The sequence below is a fragment of the Rana temporaria genome, chromosome 6 (assembly GCF_905171775.1).
Source record: "Rana temporaria chromosome 6, aRanTem1.1, whole genome shotgun sequence".
Lineage (NCBI taxonomy): Eukaryota > Metazoa > Chordata > Amphibia > Anura > Ranidae > Rana > Rana temporaria.
The window spans coordinates 15,855,126-15,872,631 of record NC_053494.1 but is presented as its reverse complement, the minus strand read 5'-3'; the positions used below and the strand labels follow the sequence as shown (position 1 = coordinate 15,872,631).

At 46.1% G+C, this 17,506-nt stretch overlaps 1 protein-coding gene across 5 annotated transcripts in view; it reads left to right on the top strand.

Annotated features, from left to right (window-relative positions):
- CFAP70 (cilia and flagella associated protein 70) overlaps positions 1 to 17,506 on the top strand; it is a 57,847-nt gene that overhangs the window by 38,795 nt on the left and 1,546 nt on the right. For 2 of the 5 annotated variants that reach the window (XM_040356316.1, XM_040356315.1), the window contains exons 20-27: positions 1,393 to 1,557; positions 3,534 to 3,713; positions 7,575 to 7,669; positions 9,622 to 9,774; positions 11,274 to 11,435; positions 11,519 to 11,608; positions 14,612 to 14,713; positions 17,023 to 17,070. In XM_040356316.1, coding sequence (XP_040212250.1) covers positions 1,393 to 1,557; positions 3,534 to 3,713; positions 7,575 to 7,669; positions 9,622 to 9,774; positions 11,274 to 11,435; positions 11,519 to 11,608; positions 14,612 to 14,713; positions 17,023 to 17,070 — 995 coding nt within the window. Of the gene's footprint in view, positions 1 to 1,392; positions 1,558 to 3,533; positions 3,714 to 7,574; positions 7,670 to 9,621; positions 9,775 to 11,273; positions 11,436 to 11,518; positions 11,609 to 14,548; positions 14,714 to 17,022; positions 17,071 to 17,506 lie in introns of all 5 variants that reach the window. The other 3 variants (XM_040356314.1, XM_040356312.1, XM_040356313.1) reach the window with 2 other exon arrangements.

The following is a 17,506-nucleotide window of genomic DNA, read 5'->3' as shown; positions in this document are numbered from 1 at the left end:
AAAAGGGAGGTTTGGCCGTTTTTTTTTTTAAAAGCCAGCAGCTACAAAAACGGCAGCTGCTGACTTTTAAAAAATGGACACTTACCTGTCCAGCGCGCCCGCAATGTCAGGAGCCGTGGCTGAGCAATCGCTCGGTCCTCGGCTGCTTCCGCCGCCATCCTCGGTGAGGGAATCAGGAAGTGAAGCCTTGTGGCTTCACTGCCCGATTCCCTACTGCGCATGCGCAAGGATCGCGGCGCGCCGTCACTGGTCTCCGCTTTCTCCTGGGAACAGTGTTTCCCAGAAGACAGCGGGGGGAGGGGGGCTTTGTGACGTCACAGGCTGGATTCCCCACGGGGATCCGAACCCGGAAGTGGTGCTAATACCTGTCTCAGACAGGTATCTGCACCCCCTCCCCCCTGAAAGGTGCCAAATGTGACACCGGAGGGGGGGGGGGGGGAGGATCCAAAAAGCGGAGGTTCACTTTTTGTGTGAACCTCCGCTTTAAGGCACCAATATTTTGGTATTTTTCATTTTCTGGAGATAATAGTTCAAACAGTTTCCCTTTTTTAGCTTAAATTGTTCTAGAGCAGTCAGGCTTGGATGACTGGGGCAGTTTTACCAGTAATTTAGCTAACTAAAACGACTAAAACATTTTAGTCGACTAAATGAATACTATTTTAGTCTACTAAAATACGACTAAAACTAAAACAATTGAGATGACTAAAATGCAACTAAAACTAAAATGGCTTTTTTGTCAAAGACTAAAATGGAACTAATGCCGCGTACATACGATAATTTTTCCAGATACGCCGTCGTAACTCTGAGTGCGGCCCGTCGCAACTCGGTGCCTGATTCATAGAATCAGATACGCCTCACAGTTGCTTAGATACGAGCGGCGTAAGTCTCCTACGTCGTCGTATCTTAGGGTGCATATTTACGCTGGCCGCTAGTCCTAAGACTGATGCCCTGTACACACGACCGGGATTCCCGATAGCAAAAGGTCCGTCGGAAATCCCGATGGCAAAACCGAGAACCTGCTCTCTACTTTTTCCTCCGTACACACATTCGGTTTTCCCGTCGGGAAAACTCAGATGAGAGCTTTTCCTCGGGAATCCCGACCATGTGTATGCTCCATCGGTCTTTTTCCCCACAGGAAAACGGCCAAAAACTGCCGTTTTCCACCGGGAATCCTGACGGGAAAAAAGAGAGCTGGTTCCCTTTTTTTTTTTGCCCGGCCAATTCTGGCAGTTTTGCTGTTGGAAAAACTGCAATGGAGCATACACACAGGATTCCCTATCCCGTCGGAAAACCCAGTCGTGTGTACGGGGCATAAAACTAAAACAAAATGAAAATTTGCTGCCAAAATGAAGACTGGACTGAGGAGAACCTCCTTCTCTGTGTATCACGCAGGGCTCTTCTATGAGGTCCAAGGCAATGACATCCGGATGGAGATGGCCTTCTCGGAGGCTGGAAAGCTGCACCAGGCTGAGCTGGCTTTGGAAAGATCGGTGGCTCATGCAGAGTCCAGAGTACCAGACAGTGGAAGGACTGCCGTTCCAGAGACCAGTGATAAAGGTAAGATAAATCTCCCTAGGTCTCATTTTCCATGTAATATAAATTTCAGGGCTAAACCAATGCAAAAGTTCAAGCTCTAATTTATTTATTAGCATTGATAAACTGTAAAAAGAGCCAACGCATTTCAGGGGTTCCAAAACAATCACATACCTGCTTACAGGCCAAAGTGACAAGGGGGCTTTCCTCGCGGTTCTGATATAAACACCCTTATAGGTGGTGCCAAGGCACAACGTGGTGTGGGTGCTGAAAGTCCAGTTTGCTGGTGGCTGCTTCTGGAGGTGGTCAGCAGTAGTGTTGCTCACGAATATTCGTATTGCGAATATTCGGCTCGAATGTGGCATATTCGAGTATTCGCGATATATTTAGAATTTCGCGGTGAATATTCGCTATTCCGAATATTCGATTTTTTTTTTTTTAGAACAGATCACATCCAAGTGATCTCCATCGACGTCTAAAAGCATTGCTGGTATGATTAGAGACCTTGGGCCGAGTAGCTGAAGCGATCATTTTATCTTGCCGAAAAATCGCAATGCGATTATTCGGCAATCGGAATATCGCGCGATTATTTTCTTCGCCCTATCTTCCGCATCAGAGCCAATCAGAGTGCTCCTACAGCATTTGTCGAAATTCCGCAATAAATATCGCATTCGCATTTTGCGAAATTTCGATAAAATATCACGAATATTCTGAGCCAATCAGAGTGCTCCTACAGCATTTGTCGAAATTCCGCAATAAATATCGCATTCGCATTTTGCGAAATTACGATAAAATATCACGAATATTCTGAGCCAATCAGAGTGCTCCTACAGCATTTGTCGAAATTTCGCAATTATGTTCGCATTCGCAATAGCGAAATTTCGCAATCATTTCACTTCGATAAAATATCACGAATATTCGAATTTACCGAATATTTCTCGAATATTCGGCTATATATTCGTGATATATCGCGAAATCGAATATGGCGTATTCTGCTCAACACTAGTCAGCAGGGCAGCTCTCTAGCCAAGAGATGGGATTCTCAGTGGGATCACGGGAAGGGTTTGTGATGTTTAGGCCTGGAGCCAGGGCAGTAGGGGGAATCTGCTCTACACAAGGTAATTAGGGTGTGCCCAGGCACACCCAGCACACCCTGTGCACACGGCTATGGGGCCAGGTTACTGTCTTTTAGACTTTAGGGGGACTGGACTGTGGCCATTAGGAGTAGAAATTGTCCTGGCGTCTGTAAACTTTGGAATTAGGGGGAAGAGTAGTGCCTTATTGATGTCAATTGGAGGAATAGTGCCCCATTGGTGTCAGTGGGAGGAATAGTGCCTGTTCATTGGTGTCAGTGGGAGAAATAATGCCTCATCATTGGTGTCAGTGGGAGGAATAATGCCTCATCATTGGTGTCAGTGGGAGGAAAAATGCCTCATCATTGGTGTCAGTGGGAGGAAAAATGCCTCATCGTTGGTGTCAGTGGAAGGAATAGTGCCTCATCATTGGTGTCAGTGGGAGGAAAAATGCCTCATCGTTGGTGTCAGTGGAAGGAATAGTGCCTCATCATTGGTGTCAGTGGGAGGAAAAATGCCTCATCGTTGGTGTCAGTGGAAGGAATAGTGCCTCATCAGTGGTGTCAGTGGGAGAAATAGTGCCACATCATTGGTGTCAGAAGAAGAAATGGAGCCCCATCATTGGTGTCAGTGGGAGAAATTGTGCCCCATTGTTGTCATTGGGTGGAATAGTACCCCATCATTGGTGTCATTGAGAGGAATAATGCCCCATTGTTGGTGTCAGTGGGAAGAATGGTGTCTTGTATCAGTGGATGGAAAAGTGCCCCAAGGGCGAGAAAAATGCAAGCAAAGGGCCGAAGTTTGGAGACCACTGCATGGAGGTATGTGTAATGTTTTTCTATTTCACTATCAGTGTATGGCCAGCTTTTGGGAATCTTTTACAACTGTCTCCTCTCTGTAATCATTTTTTTTCTCTAACTTTTTCAATGACAGGAGCAGGCTCCAAAGAAGGCGCTGATGTAACAGACGGGAATGCACCAACGTCGTCCAGAGTCCAGTCGGCATCAGGAGGTACGTCACAAGCCAGCCATCCCCAGGAAGAGAAGACAGTGAACGCTGGGCCCATATCCCCTTCATCCACTGTCTCCAAAAGCAAAGCTGGAAGAGGTGAGGGATCTGCAGAACTTGTTGTCCTTTAAAGCTGCCCAAATCTATGTACCCAACTATGTCCAACCACATGACATATTAATATGTGTGTTTTATAAGGGACACAAAGTTTATGATGTGAAGGGACTAAATAAATCAAGAAGCCCCCCATTCTAATCAATGTGAAGCACAGTGAAGGCTTCATAAAACAGAAGATATTCACTTGTCTTATTCCATCACCTATCCCAAAAATAAGAGGATTATTCCTCATTTTAGGACAGTGAGTGGAGCCCTGAAAATCATTCTCTCATGTCCTATCAGCCAAAGCACATCCAGAACCACTGGTATATAGTGCAAATGCTGCCTAATATTACAGAGCCATTTATTCCAACCCGCATTTGGCCGTCCTCAGTGGAGTATATGGAAGCCATGGCTTCTATAGAATTGGGCATGGGACCATACAGGACTAAAAACGGTGGGGTAGATTCAGGTACATTTGCGCCCTCTTACGGAGGCGCAGCGTACCGTATTTACGCTACGCCTCCGTAAATTACGTGCGCTATGCTTCATTCACGAAGCAGTAGCTCCGTAATTTGCGAGGGCGCTCCGTAAAACTGGCAGGCGTAAGTGCGCGTAATTTAAATGATCCCGTAGGGGGCGGGAATCATTTAAATTAGGCACGTTCCCGCGCCGATCGTAAAGCGCATGCGCCGTCGGGGAAACTTTCCCGACGTGCATTGCGGCAAATGACGTCGCAAGGACGTCATTTGCTTCAAAGTGAACGTGAATGGCTTCCAGCGCCATTCACGAATCACTTACGCAAACGACGTGAAATTCAAATTTCGCGATGCGGGAACGGCAGGTATACTTTAGCATTGGCTGCCCCTACTATTAGAAGGGGCAGCCTTACGCTAAACACGCCGTACGGAAACGACGTAACTTGCGTACGCAGGGCTCGCGCAACATTGTGAATCGGTGTTAGTATGCAATTTGCATACTATACACTGAGCACAATGGGAGCGCCCCCTAGCGGTCATCGCAAAAATGCAGCCTAAAATCTGCGTGGCATAAGAGCCTTATGCCATGCAGATTTTAGGCTGCAGTCGGCGTTACGATGTTCCTGAATCAGGAGCATTCGTAACGCCGGCGCAAGCAAGCAATTGCGCTGCGTAACTATGGTTACGCAGGCGCAATTGCTCTCTGAATCCGGGCCGGTGTCTTCAAACAATGGCCGTGGGCCACACAGGGCAGTCTTAATAGCATCATGGGCCCCTGGGCAAAGTAATGCTCTGGGGCCCCTACAATGATGACAGTGCAGGTAAACAGACATCAAGTAGGTAGGAGGCAGACTGCCTCCCCTGTGCATCTATCACTCTCAGTGCCATCATGGTGCCCCAAATTTCGGGCAGCGTGGGCTCAAGGACAAGCTGCTTTGGGGAAAGTGCAGGGGCCCCCCCATGCAGCTGGGGCCCCTGGGCAGTGTCCAGGTGTGCCCTCTCATTAAGACAGCCCTGGGGCCACATCTGGCCCACTACAAGGTCTTATCTGGTCCCCAACAAGGGCCAGAGGCGTATCCTCAATGTGCATTGATTGAAGGTTAGGGTCAGCAGAGGTTGCCTATGGTCTCCACTTCTGATGTAAGAGGAGACTTTTATGAGGACCCTGATCTAAGGGGGGACTCTGATGAGGACCCTGATGAAAGAGGGGGACTCTGCTGAAGACACCTGTGTGATAGACTCACCCGGGACAGAGGCTTTTGGAGGGGACTGAATGCTAGCCTCTTGTCTACTGACTATGGGCCTTGGTCTGTTAAGGGGAAACTTTGTTTCAGCTCCCCATGCACCTCATATGTCTACGTCACCCTGATGCCTATTAGGGGCACAGGGTGACGGAGAGAATGATGGACAACTATTTAGTGGACATTGGGAATATGGCTTGGATTACTTAAAATGGAACAGTAATATTTATCCACAATATCTCCCATGAAAATATACAAAGACTATTCCTGGTTTATTTGATTCTGAACTATACATGTAAATTGAAAGAGCGGATCACATTGGCCTCTGTACAATGTAGGAGACGGATAGTCTGCTACTGGGGGTTCCTGCTATTGTGTGAAGGTGTCCTGTGTTTATATGTATGATGATGTGGATTGTGTCTTCTGAGCTAGAAGACGACAAGTCTGACCTGAAAGGTCAGGCCTCTGAGTCACCTAAGCTGGTTAAATGACATATTAATTTATGTTTCTGGTTACAGGTATATTGTTAGAGTAATATGATCAGGAGAAGGGGGGATGTCTTTCTCAAGTGTATAAAAGCCTTTATACTTGTTTGTTTGAACATTATGGGCCAGATTCACAAAGAGATACGACGGTGTATTATCTACAGATACACCATCGTATCTCTGACTTACACTGGTCCTATCTATGCGCCTGATTCATAGAATCAGATACGCATAGATAGGACTAAGATCTGACAGTGTTACAATGTGTTACACTGTCGGATCTTTTTTTCAATTTAAAAATGGCGCCGGGGGCGTTCCCGCTGATTTACGATAAATAATATGTAAATCAGCGAGATACGCAAATTCACGAACGTACGCGGACCCGTCGCAGTGTTCTTACGTCATTTCCGTAGCGGTTTTCCGTCGTATACTTACCCCTTCTTTTATCAGGCGCAGCCAATGTTAAGTATAGCCGGCATTCCCGCGTTGAATTTGAATTTTTCTCCGTCGTTTGCGTACGCCGATTCACGAACACGCGCGTCGCAAGTCCCACTCACGTCGCAACCACTGACGTCCTAGTGACGTCAGTGGGAGCAATGCACGCCGGGAAATTCCCCGGACGGCGCCTGCGCATTTAAATCGGCGCGGGAACGCGCCTGATTTAAATAGTACACTCCCCTAGCCGCGGAATTTGAATTCCGCCGGGGGAGTTAGGATCCGCCGTCGCAAGTTTGGAGGTAAGTGGTATGTGAATTAGCCACTTGCCTCCTAAACTTGCAGGAGCGGATCTTAATTCATGTAGATCGAGCGGATCTATAGATCCGCTGCGCTACGTGAATCTGGCCCTGTACCTGTAACCAGAAACATAAATTAATATGTCATTTAACCAGCTTAGGTGACTCAGAGGCCTGACCTTTCAGGTCAGACTTGTCGTCTTCTAGCTCAGAAGAGTACCAAAACTGGTGTTGCCTGTTTCTTGGGGTAACTATGTCAAGATCCATTGGTCTCGTGTTCCAGGACTTGGGAAGCAGTTTCTTGGTGGAGATACCCAACAAAGTATTCGTTGTCCATCACAACCTGATGTAAGGGGAAACTCTGATGAGAAACCTGATGAAATAGGGGTACTCTGATGGGAAAGGGGTTAGTTATTTGTTTTGGGCCTCCCACAAAAATGTGTAAATTATGATGTGACCCTCATACTGAAAAGTTTAGAGCCCCTGGACTAAAGCAATTAAAATGCCCTCATATGAAACAGAAACGCAGAACTGCATCCATGTGCAGTATAGGGAAACGCAGGTAAATGCTTTGCAGATAAATGACTATCTATAAATCACTAACACAAGTGCGCTGCATAATTTAAAGAGCAGCCAAGATACATACAGCAGCTTCCTTTGCTGACCAACTTGTGCAAGATGCCTGACATGTCTCTGGGTATGTTCTCTGTCCTGGACAAGATTAGAGGGTATGGAAGTCAAAGAATAAACATGACAGCCAGGTGACTAGCATTTCCACAAGCAGATGTCAGCAATGGCACTTTAAATATTTCTTTCAGTCCAGGTTTCCTTTTAATTGTCTACATTGTACTGAGCATGTCTGAAAAAAAACTGAGACTGATTAGGTACAGCACTAACATTCTGCTATAACATGTTTCTTCCTCAGGTGCTCGGTCCAGTATAAGCCACAATCCTCCATCTGCTGTCAGCAGCATCTACATGAAGACGGCTCAGTTCTTGTCCCAAGTCAATGCCATACAGGTGAGACCCTGACACCGCTGCTCATAAATTAAAGGGTTAAAGTAGGGTGACCAGATATCCACAGTTTCTGGGGACAGTCCCCAGATTGAGGACCCTTTCCCCGGAGACACTCTGTCCCCAGATTGAGGACCATTTCCCCGGAGACAGTCTGTCCCCAGATTGAGGACCCTGTCCCCGGAGACAGTCTGTCCCCAGATTGCAGTGGCATTGGAAGGGCATCTGGTACCCTCGCCCCGGTGCAACATTTGGGGGGGGGGCGCAAAATCATTACTGTGCCACCCCAAGTGTGCTGTGTTGCCCATCCGCCCAGTGACTCCTGTGGTCTAGTCTGTCCCCCATGATCCCTCCGTGTGTGGGAGAACAGCGGACGGGAGGGACAGTGCAGAGCGTACGGTGGCTATTGGAGAAGCTCTTGGCAGCAGATACTGAGGAGCGGCTGGGTGTCGGGAACAGTACATGGTGCTGGGGAGAGCCCTGAGTTGATGGATTATCATGGAGGCCAGCAAAATCAACCGATCTACACTGTTCATATGGGGGGGGGGGGGTGTAGTGCAGGAATCAGGTAGATCAGTGTAGGTATCAGGTAGCTCAATGTAGTGGTCAGGTAGGTATCAGGTAGATCAGTGTGGTGGTGGTCAGTATAGGAATCATGTAGATCAGTGTAGGTATTAGGTAGGTTAGTGTAGTGGTCAGTGTAGGAATCAGGTAGGTCAGTGTAGGGATAAGGTAGGTCAGTGTAGTGGTCAGGTAGGTATCAGGTAGATCAGTGTGGTGGTCAGTATAGCAATCATGTAGATCAGTGTAGGAATCGGGTAGGTCAGTGTAGTGGTCAGGTAGGTCAGTGTAGTGGTAAGTATAGAACTCAGGTAGGTCAGTGTAGTGGTCAGTGTAGGAATCAGGTAGGTCAGTGTAGGAATCGGATATGTTAGTGCAGTGGTCAGGTAGGTCAGTGTAGGAATCGGGTTGGTCAGTACTACTGTAGTGGAAAGGGACTCAGGGAGTGCTAAAAGTCTGGCGGGGGGTGAAAATGTCTTGCCTTGTCCCGGGCGCTGACAACTCACGCTACACCACTGACTGCATATATAATTTGAGGAAAATATGCGTATAAAAGGTGCATAGGTGAGCTGGAACAAAAATAAAAAATAAAGTGTACAAAGGTGAACTTACCCTTTAACCACTTCAGCCCGGAAGCATTTACCCCCTTCCTGACCAGAGCACTTTTTGCGATTCGACACTGCGGTAACTGACAATTGTGTGATCGTGCGACGTGTCCTTTTTTCCCCATGAATAGATCTTTCTTTTGGTGGTGTTTGATCACCTTTGCGGTTTCTATTTTTTGCGCTATAAACAAAAAAAGTTTTTTAACTTTTTGCTATAATAAATATCCCCAAAAATATATCATAAAAGCAATTTTTTTCCTCAGTTTAGGCCGATACGTATCCTTCTACATATTTTTGGCGCTATAAAAATGCACTGATTACTGTGTAAATGACACTGGCAGGGAAGGGGTTAACCACTAGGAGGCGAGGAAGGGTTAAGTGTGTCCTAGGGAGTAATTCTAACTGTGGGGGGGGATGGGCTACCATTGACACGACAGTGATCACTGCTCCAGATGACAGGGAGCAGTAGATCAGTGTCCTGTCACAAGAAACAGGGAAATTCCTTGTTTACACAGGGATCTCCTTGTTCTGCAGCTCCGTGACACGATCACGGGACACCGGCGGACATCGCCTCCACGGCTCCCACGGGCACGGTCACGGGAGGGCGCACTTCAAAGCAAGGTACCTGTACGTTGTTTTGCGCAGCCATGCCATTCTGCCGACATAAATGTGCAGGAGGCGGTCGGCAAGTGGTTAAGCTTTATTAAAGAATAGATGTATATAGTGTACAGTTATCTTTTATATGTCCATTCACAGATTTTAACATACAAGATTCAAATTCTCTTTGTTTAGTTTGTCCAGAGAGCCCTGGCACACGAGCTCTTGAGCCCGGACGGTGGGCCCAGCTGTACGTACTACCTGATGTGTGCGCAGATAAACCTTCTTCGAAAAGAGTTTGACGCAGCCAATGAGAACCTACAGGAGGCATCACAGATAGACCACCAGGTATGTCTTACTACGTACATTCTGCAGTGTAAGCTAGGTGTAGACTTATATAGGAGCAGTGGAATAGGGGTGGGCAGGAGGGACAACTGCCCAGACCACAGCAGTAAGAGGGGGGTGCCCCCTCACTGCATGCAAACTCTAGATCAGAGGCCAGCAGCTAGTGGCCACGACTGACCCATGTCCACAGCCAAAAGCGCCTACAATTGGTACATTGTGCGACTACAGTGGGCACATTGTGTGCCTACAATGGGCACAATCCCATGATGCAGGATTTGCAGGGTTCTCGCATCCCACGAGTGTGAACCGGGCCTTAAAGGATCTGCTACTGACTGCTTGGTGCCAGATACCACAGCATACCTTCAGAGGTCTAGTGGCATCCATGTCTCAATGAGTCAGGGCTGTAGTGGCAGCAAAAGGGGGAATCTACTCAATATTAGGTGGGTTTTCATCATTTTAATGGCTGATTGATGAACATCTCTCACTTCAAGCCCTGATGAAGGGCACATTATTTGTCCTCTGAAACACCTTGGCTCTGTGATAATGTCTTATTTTGGAATAATAATAAAAAAAAATTATATATATATATATATATATATATATATATATATATATATATATATATATATATATATATATATAATAAAAAGGGGGGGGGGTAGCTACCTCCGGGCCCATTAATAAAAAAAAGATATAAAAAAAATGTAAAAACAAAATTTTTATAAAAAAAAAAAGAGGGGATACCATCCGGGGCCCTGGAGACCTCTGGGCCCTTTAATAATAAACTATATATATATATATATATATATATATATATATATATATATATATATATATATATATATATATATATATATATATATATATATATATATATATATATATATATTTTTTAATAAATAAAAAAAAGGGGGGGGTTGCCATCCGGGGCCCCTGGAGACCTCAGGGCCCTTTTAATAAAAACAAAAAATATATATATATGTCTATATATATATATATATATATATATATATATATATATATATATATATATATATATATATATATATATAATTTTTTTTTTATATTAAAAAAAAGGGGAGAAACCATCCGGGGCCCTGGAGACCTCTGGGCCCTTTAATAATAAAATATATATATAATTTCCAAAGAGATTAAAATAGAATACAAAAGAAAGGAATAGAATAGAAAAAAAAATATTTCTCTTTCTCTTCACAAATTGGAAAACTATTCAAATTTGAAATTTATTCGAAAAATGTTCGAAATTGATTAAAAAAATATTCGAAATTGATTAGAAAAATATTCTAAATTTATTTGAAAACTATTCTAAAAATATTCAAAATTAATTAAAAAACTTTCTAATCGATTCAAATTAATTTGAATCCGAAAAAACGAAATGAATTCCGAAAACTAAAATAAACAGATTTAACAAATTTATGTAAATAACAAATCGAAGCAATACAATTTTTTTCATTCTGCGCATGTCTAATTATTTTCTCCCCCAGAACCCGGACGTGTGGGCGTTCAAAGGACACCTGCGCTATCTGAGCGGCAGAAAGGGGGAGGCTCGGGAATGTTATGAGCACACACTCAGCTTGGTGTCTGACGCATCAGACATGCACCCCATCTTCCTCCGTTTGGGGTCCATCTACCTCCAGGAGGGAGAGGTAAGTCCCTGCATTCTCTGTATTGTCTGGCTGCAAATCATGACTCTAGGGAATCTCTCACAGTGTCTGTATATATATTGCAGTATGAGAAGGCAAAGAAGACTTACCTGCTGGCCTGTAAGAGGTCACCTACCTGCCTGACCTGGCTGGGCACTGGAATCGCATGTTACCGGGTAACTTTCTCTATCTTATGTACTCCATGCAACATCCACAGTTACAGGTTGTTGATGTACAGTATCTCACAAAAGTAAGTACACCCCTCACATTTTTGTAAATATTTTATTCTATCTTTTCATGTGACAACACTGAAGAAATGACACTTTGCTACAATGTTGTGTAGTGGGTGTACAGCTTGTATAACAGTGTAAATGTCCCCTCAAAATAACTCAACACACAGCCATTAATGCAATGCTGTATCTTGACCTAGGCCAACAAGGCACAGGCCTAGGGCAGCACTTTGCAGGGGGGGCAGCATGAAAAGAGTCCCCAGTTCATTTCTCTTTATTTCCTGCCCCATAGCCAAACAGGAAATTTCTGCAGATTAAGTGAATCGCCCCCCCCCCCCCCCCCCAAGGCCCTCAGAACTAGTGTCCCCACTGGAAAATTTCAATGCAGGTCTTAAACAGGAAGGGGTGTGACCTTGACAGGAAGGGATGGATCATATTTAAATTAGGGGTTGCACGAGTTTAGACAGGCCTAGGGCAGCACAAATCCTAAATATACCACTGCATTAATGTCTGAACCACTGGCAACAAAAGTGAGTACACCCCCTAAGTGAAAAAGTCAAAATTGGGCCCAAAGTGTCAATATTTTGTGTGGCCACCATTATTTTCCAGCACCTCCTTAACCCTCTTGGGCATGGAGTTCACCAGAGCTTCACAGGTTGTCACCGGAGTCCTCTTCCCCTCCTCCATGATGACATCACAGAGCTGGTGGATGTTGGAGACCTTGCGCTCCTCCACCTTCCGTTTGAGGAGCCCCACAGATGCTCAATAGGGTTTAGGTCTGGAGACATGCTTGGCCAGTCCATCACCTTTACCCTCAGCATCTTTAGCAAGGCAGTGGTCGTCTTGGAGGTGTGTTTGGGGTCGTTATCATGTTGAAATACTGCCCTGCGGCCCAGTCCCTGAAGGGAGGGGATCATGCTCTGCTTCAGTATGTCACAGTACATGTTGGCATTCATGGTTCCCTCAATGATCTGTAGCCCCCCAGTGCTGGCAGCACTCATGCAGCACCCAGACCATAACACTCCCACCACCATGCTTGACTGTAGGCAAGACACACTTGTCTTTGTCCTCCTCACCTGGTTGCCGCCACACATGCCTGACACCATCTGACACCATATACGTTTATCTTAGTTTCATCAGACCACAGGACATGGTTCCAGTAATCCATGTCCTTAGTCTGCTTGTCTTCAGCAAACTGTTTGCGGCCTGTCTTGTGCCTCATCTTTAGAAGAGACTTCCTTCTGGGGCAACAGCCATGCAGACCAATTTGATGCAGTGTGCGGCGTATGGTCTGAGCACTGACAGGCTAACCCCCCCACCCCTTCAACCTCTGCAGCAATGCTGGCAGCACTCATACGTCTATTTCCCAAAGACAACCTCTGGATATGACGCTGAGCACGTGCACTCAACTTCTTTGGTCAACCATGGCGAGATCTGTTCTGAGTGGAACCCGTCCTGTTAAATCGCTGTATGGTCTTGGCCACCGTACTGCAGCTCAGTTTCAGGGTCTTGGCAATCTTCTTATAGCCTAGGCCATCTTTATGTAGAGCAACATTTTTTTTTTTCAGATCCTCAGAGAGTTCTTTGCCATGAGGTGCCATGTTGAACTTCCAGTGACCAGTATGAGAGAGTGAGAGCGATAACACCAAATTTAACACACCTGCTCCCCATTCACACCTGAAACCTTGTAACACTAACAAGTCACATGACACCGGGGCAGGAAAATGGCTAATTGGGCCCAATTTGGTCATTTACACTTAGGGGTGTACTCACTTTTGTTGCCAGCGGTTTAGACATTAATGGCTGTGTGTTGAGTTATTTTAAAGGGACAGCAAATTTACACTGTTATACAAGCTGTACACTCACTACACAACATTGTAGATACAAAGGGCCAGATTCTCAAAAGAGATACGCCTGATACGCCGTCGTATCTCTGAGTCCGCCCGTCGTATCTATGCGCCTGATTCTTAGAATCAGTTACGCATAGATAACCATTAGATCCGACAGGCGTAAGGCTCTTACGCTGTCGGATCTTAATTGCAATTTTTTTTTCGCCGCTAGGTGTCGCCTCCGTCGTTTTCCAGATCGAGTATGCAAATTAGCAAAATACGCGAATTCCCGAACGTACGCCCGACCGACGCAGTGAAGTTACAACGTTTACGTAAGATTTGCGACGTGTAAAGTTGCCCCCGCTATATGAGGCGCAGCCAATGTTAAGTATGGCCGTCGTTCCCACGTCGAAATTTAAAAATTTACTTTGTTTGCGTAAGTCATCCGTGAATAGGGCTGGACGCCATTTACGTTCACGTCGGAACCAATGACGTCCTCGCGACATCATTTAGCGCGATGCACGTCGGGAAATTTTAGGGATGGTGCATGCGCAGTACGTTCGGCGCGGGAACGCACCTAATTTAAATGATCCACGCCCCCTACCCGGATCATTTGAATTAGGCGGGCTTGCGCCGGGGGATTTACGCTACGCCGCCGCAACTTTACAGGTAAGTGCTTTGTGAATCAAGCACTTGCCCGTAAAACTTGCGGCAGCGTAACGTAAATCGGATACGTTACGCCCGCCGAGTTTTACGCCGGGATACAAGAATCTGGCCCAAAGTGTCACATGAAAAGATTTACAAAAATGTGAGGGGTGTACTTACTTTTGTGGGATACTGTAATACTTTAGTGAATTGTAACTGTCTAGGTCAACAGTTTACTATGCTTCAGTTATGAATGAACACAGCTCTTTCGCCAGCGGGGGCCGGTCTTCTGCGTCGCCTTCTTTTCTTCTTCTTCTTCTCTTCTTCTCTTCTTCTCCTCTTCGATGTTGCCTAAACTGTAATAAATCAGCTGGATGTAGCGATCCTTTACATTTCTTCTCTGGGCCCCTAGGGGAAGCAGCATTGGTCTGGTTATAAAAGGAACTTGATTATTGAAGAGCGTTCTTATTCACAGCTAGAGGAGATGGCGGAGGCTGAGGAAGCGCTCTCGGAGGCCAATGCCTTGAATAACAGCAACCCAATGGTTTGGGGCCACCTGGCTCTCGTATGCCTAAAGGTGAGTTCTAAAATCCAGATCCTTCTTAGAAGTATAATCAGATACTCTTATATATAACACAGAGGGTAACCAAAGATGTTGGCCATAGCAACCAATTGGAATCCATCGCTGAAGCAAACAATTGATGCAGATCTGATTGGTCAATATGGGACGTGCCGTGCGTGCGCGCGGGGGGGGGGGGGGGGTGTTTGTTTGCCACTGCATCCACAACCAGGCTAGTGTATATATATATAATAAAAGTACCTGATGGTGCCGCATACCTGGGGCCAGATCCACAGAAGAATTACGCCGGCGTATCTATTGATACGCCAGCGTAATTTCAAAGTTCCCGCGCCGTATCTTTGTTTTGTATCCACAAAACAAGATACGACTGCATCTGGGCTCGATCCGACTGGCGTACGTCTAAGTACGCCGTCGGATCGTAGATGCATTTTTCCGCCGGCCGCTAGGTGGCGTTTCCGTCGAATTTCACGTTGAGTATGCAAATTAGCTAGTTAGGGCGATCCACGAACGTACGTCCGGCCGGCGCATTTTTTTTACGTCGTTTGCGTTCGGCTTTTTTCGGCTACCCCTGCTATATGAGGCGTATTCAATGTTAAGTATGGCCGTCGTTCCCGCGTCGAATTTTGAATTTTTTACGTCGTTTGCCTAAGTCCTTCGCGAATAGGGATTTGCGTAGAATGACGTCATCGTCGTAAACATTGGCTTGTTGCGGTTTATTTTCGAGCATGCGCACTGGGATACCCCCATGGACGGTGCATGCGCCGTTAAAAAAAAACGTCATTTACGTCTGGTTACGACGTATTTACATAAAACACGCCCCCATAACATCCATTTGAATTGCGCACCCTTACGCCGCCAAAGATACATTACGCCGACGTAACTTACGGCGCGCATTCTTTGAGGATTAAAAAAAAAAAGTAAGTTACGGCGGCGTAGTGTATCAGAGATACGCTACGCCCGACGCAAATATGCGCCGATGTACGTGGATCTGCCCCCTGGTCTTATGTTTCCATCACACTCTGTGGGCTGGATTCAGATAGAATGGTCTATCTGTCCACGTTACGCCGCCGTAATTTTGGGCGCAAGTTCTGTATTCAGAAACAACTTGTGCCCTTAGTTACGGCGGCGTAACGTATCTGTGTCGGCGTAAGCCCACCTAATTCAAATGTGGATGATGTGGGCGTGTTTTATGTATATTAACTGTGACCCCGCGTATTTGAAGTTTTTTACGTGCGCCGTTCGTGAAAAAATCCCAGTGCGCATGCTCTAGCTCATTTGCATATTCCTTGTGTAAATCTATGGAAGCGCCACCTAGCGGCCAGCGTAAATATGCAGCCTTAGGGCCAGATTCACAAACATTTGCACTTGCGCCGCGTATCAGTGATACGCTACGCCGCCGTATCTTACCTGGCGGAATTTAGAATCCACAGCGAATTTGCGCCGTAAGTTACGGCGGCGTAGTGTTTTTCTGGCGCCGTATTTGAAATTGGGTGGGTTGGGGGCGTGATTCATTTAAATGAAGCGCGTCCCCGCGCCGAATGAACTGCGCATGCTCCGTTTTGAAATTTCCTGCCGTGCTTTGCGCGAAATGACGTTGCACCAACGTCATTTTTTGAACTTAGACGTGAGTTACGTCCTTTCCTATTCACGGACGACTTACGCAAAAAAAATAAAAAATGTAAAATTCGACGCGGGAACGACGGCCATACTTTAACATGGCAAGTCTATCTATACGCCGCAAAATAGCAGCTCTAACTATACGCCGGGAAAAGCTGACTAGCGACGACGTAAGAGAATGCGACGGCCGCGCGTTCGTGGATCGACGGAAAAAGCTAATTAGCATACCCGACGCGGAAAACGATGCAAACTCCACCCAGCGGGCGCCGAAGTGTTGCACCTACGATCCGACGGCGTACGAAGCCGTACGCCTTTCGGATCGAAGCCAGAAGCCGTCGTATCTTGGTTTGAGGATTCAAACTAAAGATACGACGCGGCAAATTTGAAAGTACGCCGGCGTACTTGCTTTGTGAATCTGCCCCTAAGATACGACGGTGTAAAACACTTACGCCGGTCGGTTCTTAGGGAAATCTATGTGTAACTGATTCTATGAATCAGGCGCATAGATACCACCACGCACACTCAGAGATACAACGGCGTATCCGGAGATACGCCATTGTATCTTCTCTCTGAATCTACCCCTGTGTTGTTAGTAGGTTTGTAGGAATGGGGGGTGGGGGGTGGGGGGGGTTTACCTTTTATGTTTTTGTACTGTTTCTATATACTAATGTTTCTGATATTTCTTTTAGACTGGACGACAGCTAGAGGCTGAGCAGTCCTATAAATACACCAGGAAGGTATGTCGCTCTTGTTCCTGATTATACTGATATCCATATTGTATTTCCAAAATGTGAGTTAAAGGAGAATTCTGGACAAAGCTCTTTCATACTTCTGCTGTGGTCACAAGAGTGCACTTTGATCTGCACTCCTGTGAACCACGAGAAAAAATGCGCGCGCATGTGCGTGAAAATATGTGAGATTGCGCGAACACGTGTGCGAAAATACGCCCAAATGCATAAAAAAAAAAGCTGATTCAGGACTATCCCTGTAAATCCAGGACAGTTGATGCAGGACTATCCCTGAAAATATGGGAAAGTTGATGCAGGACTATCCCTGTAAATCCAGGACAGCTGATGCAGGACTATCCCTGTAAATCAGGGACAGCTGATGCAGGACCATCCCTGTAAATCCAGGACAGCTGATGCAGGACTATCCCTGTAAATCCAGGACAGC